The 26,980-nt window shown below is 41.0% G+C and overlaps 1 protein-coding gene across 2 annotated transcripts in view; it reads right to left on the reverse strand.

Annotated features, from left to right (window-relative positions):
- The window catches only part of SCAPER (S-phase cyclin A associated protein in the ER), a 219,043-nt gene that overhangs the window by 136,887 nt on the left and 55,176 nt on the right, over positions 1-26,980 (reverse strand). The window contains exons 10-19 of one of the 2 annotated variants that reach the window (XM_018568102.1): positions 26,011-26,205; positions 15,527-15,688; positions 14,821-14,893; positions 14,393-14,510; positions 13,048-13,159; positions 12,191-12,331; positions 11,372-11,527; positions 8,515-8,657; positions 6,302-6,383; positions 1,704-1,856 (exon numbers count right to left, since the gene is read on the reverse strand). In XM_018568102.1, the coding sequence (XP_018423604.1) occupies positions 1,704-1,856; positions 6,302-6,383; positions 8,515-8,657; positions 11,372-11,527; positions 12,191-12,331; positions 13,048-13,159; positions 14,393-14,510; positions 14,821-14,893; positions 15,527-15,688; positions 26,011-26,205 (1,335 nt within the window). Of the gene's footprint in view, positions 1-1,703; positions 1,857-6,301; positions 6,384-8,514; positions 8,658-11,371; positions 11,528-12,190; positions 12,332-13,047; positions 13,160-14,392; positions 14,511-14,820; positions 14,894-15,526; positions 15,689-25,992; positions 26,206-26,980 lie in introns of both variants that reach the window. The other variant, XM_018568101.1, reaches the window with a different exon arrangement.

The following is a 26,980-nucleotide window of genomic DNA, read 5'->3' on the forward strand; positions in this document are numbered from 1 at the left end:
AGGAATAGCCACCCAGCCTGAGAAAAATAAAACTAAACAACACTTAATAAGCCACCTGCAACACTTTGCAACCAAAACTAGCATCAGCAGAGGCTGAAACGCCCACCTGGTAAAGCTTAGAAAAAAAGTGTGAATGGCAGACCAGGTCACAGCCTTACAGACTTAATAAAACTGAGAACTGATTTCGAAAAGCCCAGTAGGCGCCCCCTGCACTTATGGTGGAATGTTAGCACTGGGTGCTGCCTTAATGAGGTCATCAAAGAAACATCATCAATGAGACCTCAGGCTAGCAACCATACTAGCAGTAGCTGCTGGTGTACCCTCCAGCCTAGGGGTGTTGCCGACTGCCTTATCAAGCAAGCTGGCCACCTCCATCTGTTTGGAGATTGCCATGTCCTAAGGATAACCAGGAAGAGTCTCATCATCCAGGGATAGCAGAGTCTCTGGATTTGACAGCTCATCTATCTCTGGTTGCTGAACAGATGTCAAGTTAGCTGGTAAATCTATGGTAAATACCTCCAGGGAGGGAGAGGCAGGGTATTCTTAGGGTTTTCAACCATATGAGTGAACTGAGTGAGATACAACATAAACCTCTCCATTACCAAGGTAAAAACCTTCACTGTGAAAGTATTGGGGGAAGATGCACCAGATGGATGATACAGAAAAGGAGCAGTAAAGCACAATAATTGTGAAGCAATGCTGAATGAAAAGCTGAGCCTTAGTATATAACAAGCAAGTGTGGAATCCCCATGTACATAAATATTTACATATTATGCTTAGAAACATAAAAACATATTGAACACACTGATATCAATACTACCATCAAGGTAACACACTGTGAAGGGAATTTATTAAAACTGGAGCAGACAAAATCTGGAGCAGTTGCCCATGGCAACCAATCAGCTTCTCTCTTCAGTTTGTTCAGTTAAAGGATAATTAAAGCCTCAGGTGTTTTTGCATATATCTACTGCTAGCAAGCAGTAGATATATGCAAAAAGTGTATTAAAAAGGGTTAATACTTACCCCTGTCTTCACCGCGCGCTCCCGCCCGAAAATGTGAAATATCTCAGGCGGCCGCAAAGCATCTTGGTGGCGGGCGCATGCGCAGATCACATTTTCGGCCGGGAGACAAGGAGAAACACAAGGTAAGTCTATGGACGCGTGCACCCGCATGTAGACACCTTGGGACAGGAAGTGCCAGCAAGCTAAGAGGAGTCAGTGCTGGATCGGAGACCCGCCGCTGCGCTGGAGGGACAGATGAAAAGGACATGAAAGAAGAAGAAGATCGGATTAAGAAACATAATTTAAGGTAAGTGCTGACATTAACATTGGGGGGAGGGGAAATTTTTTTTGACTTTAATGTCACTTTTAGGTTTGAAAATTAAAGAGAGAAGCTGATTGGTTGCCATGCACAGCTGCTCCAGCTTTTGTCTGCTCCAGTTTTGATAAATTTCCCTCACTGTATCTAAAAAAATCTAACTGTATCTAAAAAAAATTGTAAAAATACATTAGTGGAAGCAGAAGTAGAAAAACAAACAGTTCTGCAAACAGATGCCAGAGTCCAGAATTAAAAAGAAAAGCATATAAAACAAAAACTGATGGTGAAGTTATCATTGCTGAGGGAACATGGGAAGTAACGATTTGGATACAAGAAAATCTATATGACACAAGATTTGTTATGGAGTCATTTGGTTATCACTCACCATTACGGTACAAAGCATGCACTGCTTTTTTCGCTCATATGGGGTGAGTTTAGGAGCATAGTCTGTGTTTGCATGTCTGCCACTGCTCAGCTCTGCTGCCTTCTCTTTCCGCTGTTCAATCTGTTCCAGGTGTCTTCGCACACTCTCATCATGCTGTACAAAACATGACAATACAAACGGTGACCCACAAAGCTTATTTTACATTACACTATAACAAATATATCTACAGCATAGGAAGCAGTATGAATACAACTCAAATGAATGCACACAAGTGGAAACAAAATACACACTTAATTGGTCTAGAGACCACAGAAACCCTAGTCACAGATACCGAAGACTATAGATGTCCTGTTACAAGCAATGTTGTTGTCAAAAAATTAAGAACTCAACAAAAGTGTGCATATAAAATGTTCACAGCACAGCTTCTTTTAAAGAGTGCTTTTACACGGTGCCCAGCCATTTGTACACTGGCAAGCTGCTAAGACATTCTGCAGATATTATGATCTGCTGAGTGGTTCTGTGTGTACACTGTGCCTATCTGCTAAACACTTTGCACACCAGATGATATGCTTGCCGTACACTGTGCATAGAATATCACTGCTCAGCCCTACCAGTAATCCCACTCTAATTTAAAGTGCAACAAAAGTCAAAACGTATACAAAAAAACGAGGGTTAACCCGTTAAAAGATAACGGGTTAGTAGCGGGCAACTTAAGGATCCGGGCACGTCAACCGATTGTAGAAAATATATAATTTTATTGAAAAAACCACACACTAATGCACATTAGATTCACCAACTACCATTAAAAACATTGTGAAACACATACAGTCATGATTGATATGTGGATCGATCCTCATTGGTTTTAACATTAACCTTGTATCCCCACCATGGGGGGAGGGGGAAAGGAAAGGGAATAACCGATATAGCTATTGCTTCGGTTCCCTTTCTTTTCCCTTTGCACACATATATTCACTTTTGTAAGTTATATTGATCAGGGGGAAGGAAACCCAAACTGGGCGATGTGAAATTTTTCCTGTATAGATGTCTTCTTTGTTCGTAGAGATATTATTCCTATTTTAACTCCCAGGTTATTTCATCTTTTGTTATCTTTTGTTTTTCCGTTTGTTGAAAATTCCACTTTCTCCATTATTTGGTAGTAGGTACCACTGATTTAAATTTAACCGTGTGTGCTATTAACTCCTTTCTCCTAGTCTGTACCGCATTACTCTAATTAGAGTGGTGGGGTGTATCAAGACTTTTATTTTGAGTGAAGGGACGCTTTTCTCACGGACAGACTATCACTGGGTCATCATTAGAAAACCAACCGCCTGACTCATTCCTCTTTCTTTCTTCTTTTATTAAATTTTGGGTGTAGGTGTTACAAGTATCTGTATCAGAGTGTTATATAACTGATGTCCTTAGCGGATACATGTAACATTTTTATCACTCACGATACTGTAGTCTCCTCAGAGTCCGGGCGGCTTGGGGATTTCCCAGTGCAGATCGAATATCCACTTCAATGTAGGTATGATTCGCCACTTCCTCCGTGCGGTGTCTGCTGTTACACACTCTCCGACGGTAGATCCGAGCGGTATTTCTACCTCGTGGGTTTCCTTTGAAGTCTCCTGGATGTTCGGGATACAGTCTGTCCGTTTGTGAGAGCCTCCAGCTCCAAATTGCAGGTTTTTACCAAGGTTGATAAATCTTTCAAATGAGGTTTTTTGGAATCATATGTCCACTTGTAATAAGTGACTGCAGGTTTGGTTGCTGTCTAGTTGTCGACGCGTTTCGCCCCTCCCATTGTACGGGGCTTCGTCATGTCCTGAGGCCAGTACAATGGCACAGTAACCAATTGGTATGATGTTGGGATCCCCTGATAGCCAGAAGCACTATTCATAGGAACAGAGCCTTGGCTACTGACAAATGAGGGACACTAAAGCATCACCCTCTCTAGCATCACTAGGGACCTCAATGCTGGGACAATGGCGCAGAGCAAGGCCATGTTTATTCCTGTGCCCACTAAGACCTGTATGTACTTATAATAGGATAAATATGGAGGTTGTCATTACAGACCTACTAAAAAAAAGTTGCCTAGTTGCAACTGGCTTCACTATGTCGATTCAATAACCCAAAAAGAAGCATGCAGCAAGTCAAATAAAAGGTAGGTTCCTGGGCTTATAGTAAGCATGCCTGCAACCCCCTGGACCATGGACCAGATTTTGAGCACCACTGTTGCATGAAAAGGCAAATTACCTGGAGTATGATACTGCAAAGTACATAATAAAGGCCCACCATGCCCATTTTTTGTGTAAAAGATGTTTAAACAGCAATTATGATATACATGATATACATAGCATAAAGGTAAAAAATGATATATGGAGTGTTATCTTCATTTTAGATGTCAAAAGGGTTTTGTGGCTCCCGGTGTTTTCTTTTCTGTGGGAAATGGGTCCAAATGGATCTTTGAGTGTTCAAGGTTGCTGACCCCTGTCCTAGGGGAAAACTACCAGCTGTCATTTGGTTGCCTCTTTTTGTCTCAAGTGGCAGCTTTCACGTAGCAAAAAGGCTGTATATCATAACTACCCGGTAGCTATCAAAGCTTGTGAAATAACTCAGTTTACAAGTATTTCTTTAGGGTACGGTAGTCTCAACAACCCTGGCAATATTACCCCAAATCCAAAACATTGCTAACTTTTAGTAGAAATATGTAAAAAATATGTCTGGAGTCAGGGGCATAACTAGAAATCACAGGGCCCCATAGCAAAATTTTGTATGGGGCCCCGTGATTTCTAGTTATACCCCTTGCAGAGCCCACTCGAGATCCCACCTGAGGGTGACCCTGCAGAGCCCACCATAGACTCTCTATGGTGGGCTCTGCAGGATCACCCTCAGGTGGGCTGGTCGCACTCCTTACCTCCTCCGTCGCCGGGCCCGCCTCCTTCTTCGTCACCGAGGCCGCCTCCTCCCCTGCTGCCGAGCACGGGCCCGCCTCCTCCTCCACTGCCGGTGACGTCAGAGGCTCGCGACGTTGATAGAACACCGGGTCCGGCCTGCTCCCCCGCTGCTGCTGGCTCTCATTGACTGTGTGGAGACGAACGCGCCGCTGCACAGATGATCTGAACAGCGGCGTGTTCGTCTTCCGACGCCAGTGAAAGCCAGGAGCAGAAGATCCCATAGCAACCCAGGCGGCCCGCACGGCATCTAGCCGGGCCCCACTGTGCCCCGGGCCCCATAGTGACCGCCTGGGTCGCTATGGTGATTGTTACGCCACTGCCTGGAGTAAAACTTAAATGATCATGTAACATCATAGTACAACTAAAGGAGTGACAGTCTAAACAAGTACCAAATACAGTTACCAGTTGATCCAGAAGCCTCATGCTCACAAGTGGGAGGAATTCAGCAGCAGAGTCAGTGCAGAAAGCAGTGGGCAGGACTAGGTATGGCCAGGTGCTGATTGAGAAGCTACAGGCTTGTGAGTCTGCAGTGACAATACTATTAGCGTGCCCCCTGCTACACCTCCAGGAATCCAGGAGCAGAGCAGTATCATTGCCACACCATCACAGGAAGCTGCATTAATTGGACTTCACTGACAGGTATTTGAGAGACTTTGCAGAGGGAATAAGTGCAGATACACTTTTAATTAAGTGTATGAAGATACAAAGTTACGATTTTCTAAAAAAAAAAAAAAAGAAGGGAAAATAGACTTAAATGTGCTCGGATAAATAAGACGGATGCTGGTAATGAAAAATGAAAATAGACTGGAATATGAACGTGACAGAATAATTATAGACTCCAGAAAAAAGCCTTATATACTATCTCATTCCTTTAGATATGACTAACCATGGGGACTGTACAAACTATGTACGCTAAAAGTGAAATGGTTTGAAGCAATAACAGCCAGTGCAAGGTGCTAGAAATAAATTTTCTTGTGTTCTGTACCAGCATTGTTATCACAACAGTTGTGTGTTCAAACTTCCTAACAGACAGGCTGCCTCTGCAGCACTCCACGGTACCCCAATCCCCCTAATCACAACCAGAAATCTCTTCTGATGGTATAAAAGGGGGCTTGTAGTTCTGAAAAGTGAGTAGTACTTGAGAGGTCATGTGGTAATCTGCAGTCTAACAATGCTAATTGATTCTAAAGCCAGGATGCGGTGAAGCAGTAACACAGGAGTCTGCTGGAGAGCGCTCTGTGCACAGACACACACAGATAACATCTAGAGAGGGAGAGACTGGCCTGAGGCATGGGGATCATTATGGGAGGGGCTCCAAATAAAAGCTTCAAGTCTCTGAGGTGGTTTACTTCAGTGTACTAAATGATATGCCCTGTCCTTCCTTCACAAACTAGGTGGGCTGGATGCAGCTTATCTGTTCCCAATATCTTGCTTTCTACGCTATGAAATTAGGTAAGGCAATGTTTTCAAAGGTTCCTCCCATATAATAAATACAAAAAAGTCCTCGGGCCTTAATTTCTGACTAAATAGAAAACATAGGTAGCTTAATTTAACTCCAACAAGGCCAGATCATAATTTTGGCTTGCTGTAGCAGACAACATGTCTGCCCATGGTGCTTGTAGTTCCTGACATTCTTATACAAACCTTTAGCTGGATTTTCTTTTGCAGCTCCTCCACTGCCTCTTGCTGTGCTGCAGTCAAGGCTGCCAACCTTTCTTCTCTGTCCCTTTAATTAAGAAGTGACACTGATCAGCAATTAATTTTACATTTTTAGAAGTACTTAGAACAATATTGTATTCTTTATAATTGCTAGCATTCTGCAAGCTGAAAGGCACTTAGAAATATATTTATATTCACTTTTAATTCAGAAACCATTAAGATAGTTTTCAAGTGAAAGTCTACTTAAAGGGAACCTGTTGTCTCTGAAAGAACTAAAAGCCAAGGCACCCTGTGAAAGAAAGGGCTTTAGGCTTACCACTCCAGTGGAGATTGTGTTGAAACTTCACTGTCCCATACTGGGCATTGTGGTTCCTCCCACGACACCTACGTCACTACAGGGCACAACAGTGACATAGGAGTCAGCGAGATGAACTCAACACCCATTGATGGATATGCTAGGACACAGCAGTGGTGTAGGAGTCAGTGAAAGCAACCCAGAACTCAGCAGGGGACATGCTACAGGGCATGGCAATGGTTTAGGAGTCACAGGAAGGACCCAGCAGGAGACATGTTACATGGGTTGGTGGGAGCAACCCAGTGCCCAGCAGGGGACATGTTACAGGACACAGAAGTGACAAAGGCGTTGGCAGGAGCAACCCAGCGCTCAGTGGGGAACATGCTACAGGACACCGCAATGGCATAGGGGTCAGCGGGAGAAATCCTGCACCCAGAGGGGGACATGCTATCCCACACACCCAGAAGTGTCAGATAGCAACAGCGCCTACAGCTCTTGAAAGCAAAGTGTTAAAAGGAGAACTATGAGGTGAGTGCTTTTCACTCACCTCATAGTTCTAGCCGACCTGTGACAATGAGACTGTCACAGGTCGGCTCAGTAGATCGGGAGGTGAGCAAACACATGTCGGTGTTCGCTCACTTCTCGATCCCGTCACGGCTCTCTGCCATGACAGGGGATGGATTCCTCCCTCCCCGCTCCGATCCGACAGCGCTGACTGGCGGAACGGACGGGGGAGGGGGCGGGTACAGCTGGCTCTGCCTCTAGATAGGCAGAGCCAGCTGTCACTCACGCAGCTGAGCGGATCTCGACATCGATGTCGGGATCCGCTCCGGCTGCGGCGTCTCAGTATACCGCGAGCTGTAGCTCGCGGTTCTCCTTAGGGTAACGGGAGGACACAAACTAGCGTCCTCCCGTTACCCTAAGGAGAACTATGGGGAAAACCCCTGACCCCATAGTTCTCCTTTAACACAGCACCCACAGGAGAGGTAAGGCAGAAGCTTCTTTCACATGGGTACTTTGGCTTTCAGTTATTTTCGGAGGTGACAGGGCCGCTTTAAAGCTGGTATGGGATTGTGGAATGGTCATTTTTTTTTTATGCGGTCTGTTTCCACACTAGGGAGGTGACTAGTGTTACCTGGGACAGGAAGTGGAGGAAAATGAACTTTATTTAAAACAAAAATAAGTTTGGGGTAAATACATAAACACAAACATGTCTGGGTAATTATGAACAAACTTGTGTAAAGAGGTGCCATATGCAGTATGTTAGCTTTTGGCTTCTGAAAAGGGGCTTGTTATATTTGCTGCAGAAGCCGCAGCAGCAAAAATGTATACAAACTCATACAAATATACTGTATATAGGTATATATCAAAATAGTAAAAATGTGTCACCCAATCCGTTATTAAACACTTTCCATTTTAATCTCAAGCAAACCTAAACGTAGGTAATCAAACACTGGTGCCACAACAGAAACAGATAAACAATTTCTCCAACTTATAAATTATTTACACTCTGGGAAAAGATTTATGGATTTGCAAAACAATGTTCTCATTTATATTAATGGTTATAAGACATCACATTTTCCATAGAAAGAAAGATCTGGGGTTTGTGTTTTTTAACGGTTACTTAAATCCAGATATGAATCCACATGACCCAAGTGCTTACCAACTTCAGTCGACCTTTCCCGACAATGTCTCTTTCACAGGTCAAACAGTCGCCAGATGAAACTTTAAGAAATATACACCACTAATCATTTTTCTCATTGCTTATTTCTAGAGAAGAGTGGCAGGAATACAAAAAAATGCCTATGTTATGTACATCAGAGAGGGGTGCACGCAACAAGACCTTTACTTTACATATTCACAAGAGAGGTGCACTCCAGTGCTTATGTGATGTAGAACTTACCTGGCTCTCTCCCTAGCTGCGCCTTCCCTTGCACGTTCCTTTTCTTGTCTCTGCATTTCTATACGAGCTTCCTGTTCCTTTCTCTTCATCAGCAGCTCCTCAACCCGGGCCTGACGTTCTGCTTCCAGCACTCTCTTACGTTCCTACACATAGCACAGATGTAACACACCTGTAATTATTACCTGAACACTTTCTTTGGTATATTGCCATTACATTCTCAAGGCATTTATAAAAGTGTATCTAAATCCAAACAATTAACTTTCCCTATGTGGGCCCTTTTGGTCATTTAAATATAAAATTAAAAGCATTTTGTTATATCGCTTCATTAAGTTCATGAAAATACCTGTTGGTCTTGCCAGATATATTTTGAGCTGATAACTTTCTGTGCTCTCTGCCTGTGCTGACTTTTATCAATTACATTTTTCACAGCTAACTCTAGGGACTAAAAAACAATGTCCCTCTATCTTATGGACAATAGGAGAGGGGTGGGGGTTCCATAGTCCTATCTTTTTTCTGTTTTCCTGATATAGGAGGATGAATGAGCGATATCATCCTAGGACAGGAAGTGTGTTACTAGCAGAATCACTAGGTGAAAAGAAAGGGAAAAAAAGCTTGAAAAAAATAAAACTAATGCAGTCATGAAATTTAAGGACTGGTAAGCTGCATCATATAAAATATATGTATGGTTTAAGGCCGATCTGGTACATGTAAAACAACATCACAGTGCCAAAGCAAACAAAGCAAGAATTGCTTCTATGTAATTTTGTGCTGTCATTACTGAGTAATAAGCAGTGTAAAATCATTGTTGTGTCACCTGTCATTTAAACATAGCCTAACACATAGGACTTAGCATTGCTCTGTCCCTGGAAACCACAGGTAATTAATTACTCAATAAAACCATTTAATTTAGTACTATACAGTTGTGCTTAAAGGTTTGCATACCCTTGGAGAATTGGTAATATATGCACCATTTGTAAAGAAAACATGAGTGAGCAGGCAAAACACATTTCTTTGATTTCTTTTGAGATTCATATTTAACTGTAGGTCATAACAGGTCGGCACAATCATAAAACAAAACATAAAAACATTAAAGTCTTAAAGTTCCAAAGTCTGCATACCCTTAGTTCTTAATACTGTGCATTGCCCCTTTAGCATCAATGACAGCGTGCAGTCTTTTGTAATAGTTGTCTATGAGGCCCTGAATTCTTGCAGGTGGTATAGCTACCCATTTGTCTTGGCAAAATGCCCCTAGGTCATGGAAAGTCTGGTCGTCTTGTATGAACCGCAGGTTTGAGATCTCCCCAGAGTGGCTCGATGATATTAAGGTCAGGAGACTTTGATGGCCACTCCAGAACCTTCACCTTTTTCTGCTGTAACTCCTGGAGGGGCAATTGGCCCTGTGCTTAGGGTCATTGGTGTGCTGGAAAGTCCAAGAGCGTCCCATGCACAGCTTTTGGTGCAGAAGAATGCAAATAGTCTGCCAGTATTTTCTGATAACATGCTGCATTCATCTTGCCATCAATTTTCACAAGTGCCTTTAGAACGCACACAACCCAAAAACATCAGTGAGCCACCATGCTTCACAGTGGGGATGGGGTATTCTTGCCGCTATAGGCCTAGTTGACCCATCTCCAAACATAGCACTCATGGTTGTGACCGTAAAGCTCTATTTTGGTCTCGTCTCTGCAAATTACAGTGTGCCAGAAGCTGTGAGGTGTGTCAAGGTGTTGTCGGGCATATTGTAAACTGACTTTTTTTGTGGCATTGGCTCAGTAAGGTCTTCTTTCTGGCAACTCGACTGTGCAGCTCATTTTTGTTCAAGTATCGTTGTATTGTGCTCCTTGAAACAACCACACCGTCTTTTTCCAGAGCAACCTATATTTCTCCTGAGGTTACCTGTGAGTTTTTCTTTGTATCCTGAACAATTCTTCTGGCAGTTGTGGCTGCAATCTTTCTTGGTCTACCTGACCTTGGCTTGGTATCAAGAGATCCCCAAATTTTCCACTTCTTATTAAGTCATTGAACAGTACTGACTGGCATTTTCAAGGCTTTGGATCTCTTTTTAAATCCTTTTCCAGCTTTATAAAGTTCCATGACCTTGTTACGCAGGTCTTTTGACAGTTCTTTTCTGCTCCCCATGGCTCAGTATATAGCCTGCTCAGTGCATCCATGTGAGAGCTAACAAACTCATTGACTATTTATACATATAAATACATGTATATATATTGCCATTTTAACCTGTGTGTGTGTCACCTTGTGTGTCTGTAACAAGGCCAAACATGCCAGGGTATGCAAACTTTTGATCAGGGCCATTTGGGTGATTTTTGTTATCATTATGATTTATAAAGGAGCCAAACAACTATGTGATAATAAATGGCTTCGTATGATCGCTATCCTTAAATAAAAGACAGTTTTTTGGCATGATCAGTCATATTTTCAATATCAATGCCAAAAATTCATGATTTCTGCCAAGGTATGCAAAGTTTTGCGCACAATTGTATATTAAATAGGAATTTTACCTATCAATTTAATGTCTCCCAAAACATGTTTTTATAGGGCATGCCAACTTTCAAGTTTGCCAGTGTGCTTATTTCAGCTCTCAACCAAACTTTGAAGCCTTCAAATGGCTGGTGTCATAGCTGATCACATGTGCAGCACCATAGCAACTGTAATCCAAACAGAGGCTAAGATAGCACCTTCCTTGGCTGTAAAGGATAGGAGGTTTTAGTTCCTAGGTAACTTCTAAAAGAAGTGAACTGCAGTGTATCCAAAAGCTCTGGGGAGAGATTCCCGCAAAGTAATTGTAAAGTAAATGTTAAAAAAGAAGAGTTTTATTCCATCAATTCAGAGTTAATACCTGTACAGCTTCATCTCGGGCTTGTTTCTCCTCCTGTCGTCGCTGTCTGTCCTCCTGCAGCTCATTGAGCCTTTGCTCATACTCCTTCAACTTAGCCAACACATCATGGCGCTTGTTTTGAGCTTCTAAGGTGTTAATGAATGCAATCTCATTTACCTGTAACGCAAGAAAAACTCAGTCCAATGTTTGAAAGCTACATTTAACACACTTTTATACTTTTACATATCGTTTATATATAGGTTACATGAACCGCTTATTTATATAAAAGCTGGAGAACTGTGTCTATGTTGCCCAAAGTCATCTGCACTGGAAACATTAGACTTTGCATGTAGAATCACAGGAACCTTTCTCTATATATATTACTTCTACTTATTCATCCTGCAAGAAGAAATCACGTTTCTGGAAAAGTTAAAAAAATTAGGCGAGCCACATCGCAAATCTCAGACTTTGACAGAACCGCATACTTTAGCACTGACCCCCTCCCCGCTGACAGTGTATTGTGTGTAAAGGCAGAGCTGTTGTCTACTGATCATGTTACAATGCATAACAGGGAGTGGGAGAGCTGTTTAAGGCCTATTTACCATTTGACCCTTACTGACTGATTTTCCTGTGGCGAAAATTTAGTCTGAAGACCTAATAAAAGGTTCATTAAAAAAAACGTGGAAAACCAAAAATGTGAGTAATGAAAATGTGCACATGTATACATCATCATTGCACCTCTTCATTACCACAATAACTGCAAATCACTTACAAAGGCGGAAATGGACTTTAAATACATGTACAAATATGTGTATTTTCTGTTCCTGTGTGCATACAAACCTTAGCTTCCTCTTCTTGCGCCTTTTTCACAATGGCTTGTAACTGAACCTCCCTTTTAAATTCTGCATGGAGCAGCTTCTCGTCCATCATTTTGCGCCTCTGTTCCAGTAATTCCTCTTTCCACTTTCTCACCTCCTTTTCCTGTAACATAAAGCCATCTATGAAGATACCAAGGCACTTCCTTTGCAAAGCAAAGTTCATACCAAGGACAACAACCTATACAAATGAATACGGTGTCATAAATCTGAAATAATCACCCAGATTTTTCTGCATGCCACAAATTGTTAAACCACCTTTATTAGACATATTTTAATCAGTAGGACAATTATATGGAAACTATATGGAAAAAGTCTTAGAAGAACATCATAATCTATATATTGTTCTGTAAACTGGGTTATAGACTGATAAAAGTGTAAAACTTGGTAACTTTTTACATATACAACTGGCTGGTGTACAACTGGCTTTCCAGTTCTCTGGGAGAGAGAAGAACAGTGAGAAATCATTCCTTATCATACTCAAACTCTTTGTGTGTAATAAAGTTCCAAAAGTTATGCCACCTTTGAACCCTGAGACCCTATAATAACTGAACTGTGACAAGTGAAGCCTAGGCTTGTTACATCACAAGACATTAACAGGCTGTGTAATGGCACCCTTACTGGCAGATTTGTGGCAATGTCAGGAGTTTTTCTTCAGCTTTTTACTGAAATAACTATTGCATAGAACTGAACAGTTAACAGCAACATCCGAATACAGCAGTTCAGGTAGTATGGCTAGAGCTGATGGTCCTTTACAGATCAAAGCAATATATTTTCTATGCAATGTTATGTAGTATTTCTGACTCCAAAATGATAACTCACCCTTTCCAGTAATTTCTGAAGCTTTAGAGTTTTCTCTTCCCTTAGCTTCTCTCTCAGCTGTTGTGCTTTTAGCTGCTTCTCTTCGTGCTTCTTTTTGGACTCGGCGATTGTTCTGGGAAAAGTAAATAAATATAATCATCATGTGCATGCAAATGTGGATTTCACACAATAATCATTTTCCCCTATTGATTAAGAGAATTTTACAGTTCTAATTAAAAAGAAAAGAAAAATTAAAGTAAGAACATTGTATGGTACAGCATATAAAATGCACTGAGCTGTATGAAGTTATGTAAAGGTTCTGCGTCTGTTCGGGGATCCATCAAATATTTGATCTTTTCTTTCACTGACAAGATCAAGCCCTGAATGACCAGGACAAAGTAACGAAGATTTTGTGTGACCGTCATCTCACATCAATTAAATTAGACAACAACATTAGCTGACATCCTCAACATACCTCCTTTAGCCACAATGGAATTTGGGGATCCACTGCCTTTTTATATTCATGATTAGAAAATTGGGGTAATAATGTGCTGTGCACAATTTAATTTCCCTTTTTTCAATATGTAGCTGAATGGTTTCCCAATGCCTTTCAATTGTTTATCTACTGTTCATGTCCAGCTTCAGCCCCTGCTACCGATTTTGTCTTATAGTAAAATATAATGCTTCCTAATAATATCTGTATCATCAAGATGCTTTACTCCATTCATGACACTCTAAGCCAGACAACCTGACTTCAATGAAACACCCAACGTGTAATCAAAGTAAAAGTTTAGGGTGCCTGGGACTATCTGAAGACATGACTGAAAGACAACTTTGGTATAAGCAACCTGTCAACAATCTCCACTATAGAGAATGCCAACAGAGCAAAGGAAGCTTCCACCAAGACCACTGCTAGCAAGGTTGTTAATCTTCTGTGGCAGGGACAAATTCCTGCAAATAGACCAAAAAAGGAGAATCTACAGATAGCAGAAATTCTATTTTTAGCTCGTGGTTTTCCAGTGCAACAAAAGACATTTCCCTATGGTCACCTAATGGTGACAGCACAAGGGGCACACTCAAACTGCAGAAAGCTTAACAGCACTGAAGTGGGCACAGCCTAGTTAGTTTAAATGGTTCTAATATTCATATGTCTTTCTTCATGTCATCAACACACAGAAAAAAGATAGTGGTTTTGAGGCATAAAGTGGCAAACAGCTATATATGTAAAGGGTATTTCCTTTCTCTTACAGTTAAAGATACACTTGGCAGTTGTGTTAAGAAAATGTTCAGCTCTTTAGAACATAACCTTAGATAAATCATAAAAAAATAATATCAAAAGAAATTAAACATTAGAAGAAAGCCTGACCTTTTTCTGGAAGGTGAAGACAGCTTTTCATGCATGTGGATTCCATGCCCCGGTGGTCTTGATGGTTCCTCTTCCACCATATCTCCCCAGGATGTGTTCTGTCTCCATGACTCACGAGCTACAAGATCAAGCATGCACCAGGTAAACAGACAGAAAAGTTAGGCTTTTATTCTGTCTAGGGTAAGGCTTTCCCTCAGCTAAATAAGACACAATCATTTTATTCCACACCATTATATTGAGTTAGGGATTGCTGTCACTGTCACAAAAAAAAAGTCTAGATAATTATAAGACTATATTTGCAGACAAGTTAGCAATATCGGTCTTATTAAATGTAAACAACATGGATTCTCTAAACATAAAATCATTAAACAGAGGTTACTTGTTTTCACATGATAGCTTTATAACTTCTTTCCTCCTTCTTCTTTTACCTTCATAATCTGCTAAAACTTCGTTCCAGTCCATAGACGTCCCGTTTAATGACATACCGCTACCCACACTGGCCTGCAATTACAAACAGAATTATTAATAACTTCAAATAGTTATAGGCAACCTGCAGAATACTGCTGAAAAAAAGCAGATGAAACTTCTATAGCTAACAGACATCTAGGATTTAGAGAAGAAAGTATACATTATACATACATTATATATATATATATATATATATATACATATACATATATATATAAAAATATATATAAAATCTAATATATAATATCTAAAATTCATTTATATATCTGGTCCAAAAAGATAGCCTCTCTCTTTTATTTTTAAATCTTAACTGAATAAACTGAAGAGAGAAGCTGATTGGTTTCCATGCACAACTGTTCCAGATTTTGTCTGCTCCAGTTTCGATAAATTCCCCCCCACAGAGTTGCTCAGCTGATTACAGCAGCCATTCAGAGGACGCCTAGTATATTTCTCAATGAATACTAGGCGTTCTCTAATTGGACGAGGGGCAGTGACATCACGGCACAGCCCCTAATCCAATCAGAGAACGTCTAGTATTGAATGAGAAAAATACTGCTCAACCTCTGAATAGCCTATATAATCAGCTGGCGGATCAATCTTGCCCAACTAACATTAATATAATAACACTGGGATCCGCCAATATACAAAAACACACAGCAGACTTACAGAGAAATCACTTTCATTGTCTATTTCAATGTCATTTTCCTCTGCCTCAATTTCTCTGGTTAATTGCTCTTCCTCTGCTATAGCACTTGCTATGGCCTCTTCATTAGCTTTCTCCAGGCGGTCTGCAAGCTCTTCCTTTTTGGCAAGCACCTCTGCCATGGACTGTAGGAAAGCAAGAAGCAGGGTGATAGAAATAAGGTACATGATAAATGCTACAGACAGTAAACCCAAATCTAACTGAAAACAATTATATATGCTCCGTTAATATAACAGAAATGACAAATTACAAGAAAATCGAATCCGTGTTTAATGATTCCCAGTTGACAGAGCTGTCTCTACGAAGTTGTCCTTTATTTTAAACATTCTTTTCTCAATCAGTAGAATTGTGGCAGGACTGAAGTGTAATAGAGATAGGGTTAGGCTCCTCCAGTTTAAATGGATTTCTAATGTAAGTGATCCTTGAAAATCAGAGGACTAGCGTACTAAAGGAGATGTGTTGCCCAAACCTACAGTCTTCCATGCTGTGCTTTATGTACATGGTCAAGTTCTCCTATGAAAAGCAGATCAAATGCAAAGCTTCCACAAAATACACAATGTTACAAAGAATGTTTTATGCAAACAATATACAGCTTAAAGTCAACCTGTGAATAGGCATTAGACATTATTAACAAGCAGTAAATACATTTTTAAAACAAGCAGTAACCTGTTCTGTAGCTGTAGGCACTGTGGAGTAATTCATCCTCAAAGATCACAGAAGAGACTCTGAAGTCTTGTTGCAGTCACATTCTGAACAGCTTAATGCATTGGTGGTCAAATTATAAGGGGGGCCTTAGCATGTAAGCAACATTTTCACAAGTTTGCGATCGTTGGAATTCTGAATGATATTGTGCCAGCATATGCAGTAAAATCAAATATCATCTCGAACATCAAATATCCAAAGTATCTGATGTGACTTTGGGATCAGTGGGGGGAGATCTTTTTATTTATTTTAAAAATATTTATTTTTTTCTTTTTAACCATTTCTTTTTCCTTATAGGGTATCTGGATCTGGTTAATGGATACCTGAGACAGCCGTAATCCCTACCCTTCCCATGCAACTCTGCAGCATCAGATAACTTCTACTAGTAATCAACTGCTGGATTAAATTACTATAGCAGTGATCAGGAAGATGCTGCATAGTGCCGCAACACCATTTATCAGTACGGAAACATCGTATTTACAGTTCCTACAAGCACTAAATAGCAGCAGCAAAAGACGATGAAGTAATTGATTCAGCCCCTGGGCATGGGATAGACTATGGATGTTACTGACAACCAGTGTTTCAAGAACTACAGAGGGCCGGAGCCGCTGTTACTAAGCATGCAATCTGATTAGAGCACAGCGGGCCACTTGTTAAGCACCATGGGCTTACAGCATCTCCTTTTTGTTTCCATTAGAAGGCTGGCACACTGACAAATCCCTACTGCAAGAGTAATTTCCATTCTTCTGCAGTACACTTTGACGATGAATTGCTCCATGGTGTTTGTTCTATCAGATCTTGTTTTAAAGCTCATTTACTGCTTGGTAAAAATATGTAAGTTTAGCCTAACTAAAGTTCACTTTAATTGCATTTGTAACACATGTTTATATGACCTGCATGCACAATTCTACAACACATGCAGAGGTATAATATATTTAATGCCATTCATGCTGGGTGAAAATCATGCATCACTTTATAGTACAAAAACTGAATTCTAATAAGTCTCTTATAAGTATAGAAGTACTGTACGAATACTATTATAAAATTCAGAAATGTCCAGTTTGGTCAACCTGCAATTACAAATGTAGTAAACAAAACAGTGGAGAAAATGACACATTAGCAGGGAATAGAATAAGACTTAAAGTGTATATTAAGCCTGAAACTTTTTTCTAGATTTGTATAGAGTAGTTTCGGATATGAACTCCTGACAGCTCATTAATGCTATCTGGGTCTCTGTTTGAGAAATTTACCCTCTCTTTCCGCCTACCTCAACACGGGCTATGCCCCCTTCAGTCTATCATGAATGCTGCTGCCGGACTTATCCACCTTACCAACCGCTTAGTGTCTGCAACCCCCCTCTGCCAATCCCTCCACTGGCTTCCAATTGCTCAAAGAATAAAATTCTAAATATTAACAACGACTTAAAAGCCATCCACAACTCTGCCCAGGCTACAGCTCCAACCTTGTCTCAAAGTATCACCCTAACCGTCCCCTCTGCTCTTCCAAAGACCTCTGGCAACCTAGCTCCCTCATCAGCTCCTCCCATGCCCACTTCCAGGACTTCTCCAGAGCCTCTCCCATCCTCTGGATCTACCTACCCCAACCTGTCCAACTGTCTCCTACTGTCTGCCTTTAGGCAATGCCTGAATTCTCAACTTTTTAGCAAAACCTATCCCAACCTCTACCTAAAAACCTTATTGACAGGGGCACAAACCCTTCCCAACTCTGTCCAAACTAAGAAAAAGGTATGGCAGGACATGTAATTTTAAGGCAAAACAGCAGATAACCTGTTTGCGTCCACGGACGTACATAGTGCATCATTGCTAGTACGGCCCTGTAAACAGAATCCCGGCGACTAAAGCTCTGTTTACCTTTGTAAAGCCGGCTGCCGGCCGTGTTTCATGTTGAATGCCGGCGTGAGGCTGGGGAGAGCAGTGAACTGACGTTCACCGCTCTTCTCCCTGCTCCAATGTGCACTTCAATAGCTTATTTAAAGTGTAAAGGTAGTACTAGGGGTCTTTTGGACCCCCAGTATCACCCTAAAGAGGACCTGTCGACACCAATATGCTATCACATGTGATAGCAATTAAAGTAAAGTAAACAAAAAAACAAAACAAAAGTTTTAAAAAATAATTTAGAATAAAATAAATGGAAAAATGGAAAAAAATGTAAAGCTCCCCACCCCCCGCGAGTGTGGCGCATTAACAAAGCGCGCATCGGGTGCGGCTACGTACGAAAACGTTGATGGCACTACACATGTTGGGTAACGCCTCGCACACAGAGTGAGAGCAATAATTATAGGGACAATATTTACGTGTGCCTAAACTGATAACCTGTAGGGGCTTTTAAAGCATCATCTGTGGAGTTTTTGGGGTACTGAATCTTGTCGCCATTTCAAGGATGCAGGCAATTTTGAACCTAGGCATGTTAGGTATCTATTTACTCATCGTAACCTCACCTACCTTTACAAAAAAATTGGTATTTTGTTGTGTTTTGGGGCACTAAAATTAACTTAAGTGCATTTTTCATTATATATATTTGGGTTTGATAAAGAGTTTTGCCAATATCATGCAACATAAAAAATGGCAACTGCCTCCATTTTATTCTACAGGGTGTTTGCTTTCAGAAAATATATAATGTTTTGGGGGTTTGAAGTAATTTCCAGGTCTAAAATGTGAAATATTTCAGGGTCCTTATGGGGTTAAATTAGTGGCTGGGTTGAATGGGGGAGTGTTTAATTCCCCACTATCTCTTAGCATAGCACTTTTATTGATACGTCACATGCGTCAAGAAGCCAACATTTAGGGGCCGCGGAGGGTCGCTTCATCAGGGCGTCATAGTCACGATGTCACCCTGATGAAGGGACCCTGGGCGGCCCCGAAACGTTGGCTTCTTGATGCATGTGACATATCAATAAAAGTGCTCTCCTTTTTGCACATTACAAGGGAGTGCTGGTGACCACTATCTTTACTTGGATTGTTACACGGCGCCATCCATGTCGTCATTTCGAGCACCAACGGATATTTAGATTGGTTCAAGCGCTGTATGGTGTGCAGGTCATTCTCTAACGTTATATCTATAAAGGTGCCCATACACCTTACAATTATCTGGAGATTTTTGTCTGACATTGCATTTTCATCATATTTTTGTCTTTCAAGCAGGCTAGAAAACTTTGTCTAATTGGATGAATATTGACAGGTTAGTGACGTGGTTGTACAACAAAAATCTCAAGATGCAAACTGCACATGCTCAGATGAAAATCTGTCCTTTCAGTCGATGAAAATCAGGTTGGTGGTGGTGCTGATGAGCATTAATTGCGGACTACATTGGTCTGTGCATGATGGGCTAGTTGTAAAGCTGCCCACACACCTTACAATTTATCTGCAGATTTTCTGTGGTCAGATGGAAAAGGTGCAGCAGATTTCTCCATCTACACTTAACTGTGTGGATGGAGTAATCTCCACCTGGGCCAATCTGTTGCACTTTTTCCATCTGACCAGAGAAAATCTGCAGATAATTGTAAGGTGTATGGCCAGCTTAAGAAAATTGAATGAGGGTGAGATGTCTGGACAACAAAAGTTGTACAATGGTTGTAAGGTGTATGGCCTCCTTTAGGGACACTGCCAGCAACATGCATATATCCCAGCAACATCCCAGGTGGTAATCTGATGCTGACACTAGAAGGAGGTCTTCAGTTGGGTATACTTTCATAGGAAAAATATTATCAGAACATTTGATAATTACATCAGAGACATGTAGAATGTTGTTTGAAATTTTATTTGGTTTTAATAATAAAAATGAATAATAAAAAATTTAAATAATGTTCCAGAAACATTTTTTTTCTAACAAAATTCTACTGGTGTATAGCCAGCTTTAATCTAGTGGTTAGCCCATTGAACGGCCACTACTCCTTACTCTTGCTATTAAAACTTTTTTGCTGCTTTTGGCACTGTTGACCACCTGCTCCTCCTCAAAAAACTCCACTCACTTGGCCTACAAGACTCTGCTCTCTCATGGTTCTCCTCCTACCTAGCTATGCGCTCCTTTAGTGTCACCTACAATTCTAACTCCTCCCCTTCTCTTCCTCTTTCTGTAGGGGTCCCCCAAGGCTCTGTCCTTGGAACACTTCTCTTCTCTATCTACACCTCCTCCCTTGGTCAACTAATAACCTCACATGGCTTCCAATACCATCTCTATGCAGATGACACTTAAATGTATCTTTCTACTCCACAAATCACCCCATCAGTGTCCTTGCGTGTCACTAATCTACTAACTGACATGAGTCTGGATGTCACAACACTTCTTAAAACTCAACCTTTCAAAAACTGAGTAACCTCTCCAAAATACGCCCCTTCCTAACCAATAAAACCGCTAAATTACTCATCCACTCGCTTGTTATATCTCGACTATTGCAACTGTCTCCTTATTGGCCTTCCACTACACAGGCTATCCCTCCTTCAGTTCATCATGAATGCAGCTGCTAGACTCATCCACCTGACCAACCGCTTAGTGTCTGCATCCCCCCTCTGCCAATCCCTACACTGGCTTCCAATTGCCCAAAGGATAAAATTCAAAATATTAACGACTTACAAATCCATCCACAACTCTGCCCCCGGATATATCTCAAACCTTGTTTCAAAATATCACCCTAACCGTCCCCTCCGTTCATCTCAAGATCTCCTGCTTTCCAGCTCCCTTGCCAACTCCTCCCATACTCGCCTCCAGGACTTCTCTAGAGTCTCTCCCATCCTCTGGAACTCTTTACCCCAACCTGTCTGTCTATCTCCCACCTTGACTGCCTTTAGGCGTTCCCTAAAGACTCATCTCTTCAGCGAAGCCTATCCCACTTCAACCTAACCACTGAACCATCACATTCTCAAACAATTCATCCCCACACAGCTACCTCTTCATATATCACTTATCCCTCCCTTTTAGATTGTAAGCACTCAGGGACAGGGCCCTCCACACCATCTTGTCTTGATTTGTATTGTGATTGTAATGTCTTCCTTATATTGTAAAGCGCTGCGCAAACTGTTGGCGCTATATAGGGAATGCAGAACAGTGAATTGTTAACTTGATGGCTGAAGTGCAGTGCAGTGCAGTACCTTGAAAAGAAATACTGCCACTGGAGCCCTCAAGAAATAAATGAAGCCAGTAATTGAAGCCAGAAGAGGCTCCCCTGCCTCTTTTATGCTTTAACCTAAACTAATAAAAATAGCGCTCTAACATTTAGCTTTTAAAAGCTTTGTTTTTTTTTCCCAAAATGGGGGGTGCAGTTTTTTTAAGGGGAAACTATGTATTTTCAGTGTGCACATACAGAGATCAGCCATAACATTATGACCACTAAGAAGTGAAGTGAATAACACTGATTATCTTGTTTCAATAGCACCTGGAAGTGGGTGGGATATATTAGGCAGCAAGTGAACGTTTTATATCTGAAGTTGATGTGTTGGAAGCAGAAAAAATGGGCAAGTGTAAGGATTTTAGTGACTTTGACAAGGGCTAAATTTTGATGGGTAGACAACTGGGTCAGAGCAACTCCAAAACTGCAGCTTTTGTGGAATGTTCCCAGTCTGCAGTGGTCAGGACCTAGCAAAAGTGGTCCAAGGAAGGAAAACTGGTGAACCGGCAACAGGGTCATAGGCAGCAAAGGCTTACTGATGCACTTGGGGAGCAAAGGCTGGCCTATGTAGTCTGATCCAATAGCTGAAATAATTAATGCTGGTTCTGATAGAAATGTGTCTGAACAAACAGTGCATCACAGTTTGTTGTTTATGGGGCTGTGTTGCCTGCAGACCAGGTCAGGGTTACCATGCTGACCCCTGTCCACCACCAAAAGCGTCTACAATGGGCACATGAACATTAGATCTAGACCACGAAGCACTGGAAGAAGGTGGTCTGGTCTGATGAATCACATTTTTTTTTTTGCATCATGTGGATCGCCTTGTGCGTGTGGAGAAGAGATGGCACCAGGATGCACTGTATGTAATTCAAAGAAGGCAAGCTGGCGGAGGCAGTATGATGTTTTGAGCAATGTTCCGCTGGAAAGACTTAGGTCCTGCCATTCATGTAGATGTTACTTTGGGTTTGAGGAACACAACAACAAGTTTGAGGTGTTGACCTCCAAATTCCCCAGATCTCAATCCAATCAAGCATCTGTAGGATGTGCTGGAAAACAAGTCCTATCCATGGAGGCCCCAACTCACGAGACTTAAAGGATCTGCTACTGACGGCTTGGTGCCAATACCACAGCATACCTTCAGAGGTCTAGTGCAGTCCATGCTTTGACAGGTCAGGGCTGTTTTAGCGGCAAAAGGGGGACATACTCAATATCAGGCAGGTCATCATAATGTTATCGCTGATAGGTGTAATTTGAGTTATTTGCAGAATTTTGATCTGTTTTCCCTCTATTATATGCTTATAATTTATTTTGTCAATTTGCTATTCACAAAAAAGTAGCAATTTGTAGATTATAAACAGGGGGGAGTGGTGGTGGTGGGGTGGTGTAAGCTTACCCACTACAATCATTCTATCTCACTGTCTAAAATTTATATATCTAGACATTTTTTACAAAAATTCAAGCACATATAGTATTGTCAATATAGGCAACTATCCCATGTTTTGTCTCTTTACACATGCTGCGAGTGCAGGAAAAAAAACCCTGTTAATCCTGACAGAAATCCAGTGAGCTAATAAATTCCGGTAGTGAGATAGCAACAGTGCTTCAGCTGCATTCATATCTGAAGCAGTATTGCCAGCCATGCCTATGGTATAGTCTCCGTTAGACTACAACAAAATCTGTTTCCCTGCCCCCCTCCACATCCTTACTTTAATGTATTTCCTAGCAAAGCAATACTATTGCCTGGACTTCCAAGAGCATGTATGCAGAGAAAGTGTTCTTGGGAGATGTAGACCTGGGAGCGTATCTATATCAATAGGAACTGACCTAACAAATTAGGAAATTGATGGATATCTGGCATCATGTGCAACAAGTAATATTTTACACATGCAGTCTTTTTAAAGAGACAAAACCTGGGGAAATGTGCATTCATTGCAGAGATGAACATACATATATATAGTATATATAAAAGCAAATGTGTACGCTGACAAAACTAAGCTCCATATACACAAAGCTAAGCCTCCATATACACCACCTCACTCTTACATGCATTTGTTTATTAAAGTATAGGACAAAGCACAAATTAACATGCAATGCCACAAGGTAACAAAATGGCTGTTGTATTATTGAACCTTTCATCTTAAACATCTGTAACAGAATTGCAGAGTGATGAGAAGAGTTTACCTGTTCTGAACAAGTACACCATGAGAAAAAACAATTAGATAGAAGAGAGACAATGTTAAGCTCCGGTTCTATTAAATTGAATGGCACTCACATCATACTGTAAGGGGGTGGAGGAACTTCCAAGCATTTGGAAACCAACAAAAAATGCCAACAGTCAGCAACCAACATTCACTCTTGACACAAGCACATTCACCGACTGCTGCACTATCTTTCAATTTACCAATCTACAAACTAGATCAAGAAAATACTGAGAAGTGCTAAGAACATAATAAAGAACCTGTGCAAGCAAAGATAAATGCACACTAATCGTCCATATTTTGAGCATTGCCTATCATAAATGCAGAAAGTTTGGAGTTTAAGTGATACTCTTTACTGGATAACTTAAAGGGTAACGCCACTTTAAAAAATAAAAAATCTTTAAAGAATGAATATTATATTATATATTATATATAATTGTCACACAAGCCATTTTGCAGCTTATGTTATTAAAAATGGCCTTTCAATCTAAAGTGTAGCAGCTTAAATCTATCAAATAAATTCAATGCAATATGGCGGCCTGGAGGCGTTCTGTACAAAGTTGGTGTACAGAACTCCCCCAGAAATCTCACTTTCTGCTTCTGTGATTGGCTGACTTATTTTCCCAGAAGTCTGCACTAATATAAAAGTACAAGTTTAGGCCTTCCTTGCAATAGGAATTTCATTTTTGGTGGGATACTACCTAAGGGTTCATTACTTCTAAAGTCGACACTGCAACTTTCCTCATTACAACACAGGAAGTCCACCAGCTGATTAAAATGAGTCCAGACCCTCCCACTGAGGGATCAGTTTGGAAAGGACATGCTGCAACAAACGGCTATTTCTTCAGAACAGAAACAGGTACAAAGTTGGTTAAAATCCTTGCAATGTACGAAGATCACCCAGAGGGGATTTATCTTTTTTCTAAATAAAAGTGGAATTACTCTTTAAATTATTAAGGGTATCTATGGTCAAAAATAAATAAGTATTTCCATATTTAATTTCCTTAAGTTCTATCCCACTCCTAATAACCATATAGATCTAGAAGTTTGTAAACTTCCATAGTGAAGATGCCCATAGGATGTACTTCCTCAATGCACAGACACAATTTCACTCAGCCGTGTGAATATGTATTACATTTGTGTCACAACTCTCACAGAGCCTGCCTTCTGAACTACAACTCAACATCTGAACAATGTATCATCATCATTGCTTGCTGGAAGCAATGCATAATTGGCTATGTAGTCTTGAGATTGCGTCACATCAAGCAACAGATGGAACAGATTGCATCACATCAAGCAAGAGATGGAAAGCACACTGGGAATCCAGAAATTTGTTGAAAGCGATGGGCAGACAGAAGGCAACACTCACTACATAAAAGGGATTTTTCAAGTAAGCTTTGATTGTATTATCAAAAACAGCTCTAGGATGTATTCCTATTACAATGCTGATGTTATACCAGGATAGTATATGCTGGGAATTTACAACTCCTTTAAAGATGCAAGCTTTTGAAATCACTTAGATTTATACATTTGTATAATGCCTGAAGAAGATATTTAAGTTATCCTAAAATATTGCATTTTGAATAACTCAAGTTAGCCAGTAAGGGGCATCCCTTAAACACCAAAGTTTGTGCATGACTCAATGGCTGACATGGTACAAGACTCTACTACGGCTATCAATCCAGAAAGTATTCAGCCTTCTGACTAGGGTGCATGCCTTAGTACAGGGGTGCCCACAAGGTCGATCGCGATCTACCAGTCGATCGCGTAGCGATCACTGGTAGATATACATGTTGGGACACAATTTCAACATTCTAAACAAGGTACTATACGGTCCTCAAAGGCTACCAGAGTGGATGCACCATCTCCATCCAGATGGGTCACTAAAACAATAAGACCACTAGTGGTTCTAAAGTTTTTACAAAAGGCTGGAAGGAGAAAAATGGGAGTTCAAACCCTCCTGTCAGGAACTTTCATTCAAATATTATTTACATTTATAGATCCTCCTCAAAATGACCACAAATCATTTTTCCACACACAACACATTGAGCAAACAGCCATGTTAGGTGGCAGCTACAAAGTTCAGTGACCCATAGCAGTTAGCCTGGAAGAAGGTTAAGTGTGTTATCTACCTCATTTTTTAGTTGATGGATTAATCAGCAAATTAAGTTGCATTTTGTGAAAACAAAATCATCCTGAATCAGCAAGCAGCCATTCCCTGCATACTGTATGTGATTACCTCAATGGACTTATACATTTAGATGATCACATCTTCATCATAACCCAACGTAATACCATAAGATTTGAACATCATCCAGCAGTCATTCCACACTCACTTAACAAAGGCAAAGGCTAAAATCGAGAGTCCTCTAAACAAACAAAAAAAGAGTGCATAAAAATTCCTTACCAATTTTCCAGCACTCACGTTTGAAAGATCCATATCAGTACCACTTTTCTCTCCCTCTGCTGGGTCAGGAGAGCAGATGACATTCACATTTTTTATCCTAGAAAGGGGGTCCAGGAACACAACTGGAATGTCCAGACAGGGCAGCGATGGGGCTGACTTGGAAGTAAAGGATCCTGTTGTCTTTATTTCTTCTAAGGCGTTGTGGACAGTGAACTAAAACACAAGAAAACAACACTTTAGTATTTCACGTTTGTAAAATGGAATATAATAATAATATGAACAACAACAATAAACAGACAAGATAAAATTGACAACAAAACAACACTTTAGTATTTCACCTTTGTAGAATGGAATATAATAATAATGATGATAATAACAACAATAATAATAATAACAACAATAAACAGTCAGGATAAAATTGGCAGTGCATCAATCTAATATGAAGTTAAGTGTACTTGGAAGTGGTTTGTTTTTTTATCTGAGGTGCAGCAATATGATGCTGATTGTACAATGTTCATATCAGGGTGTACAATTCTTGTGGGATAGGCAGAAGGGTTGCAATTGGATGGAGCTGCACTGCGAGCAAGGATTAATATGGTGTCTGAACCATATGCAAGCAAGGTATTAGACTTTATTAGTTCTCTGTACATGAATTGTTTTCTAACGTATAACTCTTCAGCGGAAAGAATAAAAAAAGATACTAACACACGATTATTCGCAAAGTGTTAAAAATGTTATTGTTACGTTTCCAGTGGCGTAACAACCGGGGGTGCGGGGGGGTCACTTGCCCCGGGCGCAGGACTGAGGGGGGGCGCCGTCACGACCCCCGCTAAACGAAGCCATGGCTTCCTCTCTCTGACACGATCACCCGGCTGTCAGCGGGCGGCTGCTCGCTCTTCCGAGGCCACTGCGAGCGGCCCTCTACAGTGCCTGATTGGAGGGCGCGTCTGCCTGATCCAGCCAGCCAGCTCGGATCGCATAGCGGCTC

Source organism: Nanorana parkeri, unplaced genomic scaffold, assembly GCF_000935625.1.
Source record: "Nanorana parkeri isolate BGI_ZX_2015 unplaced genomic scaffold, ASM93562v1 scaffold1136, whole genome shotgun sequence".
NCBI classification, from domain to species: domain Eukaryota; kingdom Metazoa; phylum Chordata; class Amphibia; order Anura; family Dicroglossidae; genus Nanorana; species Nanorana parkeri.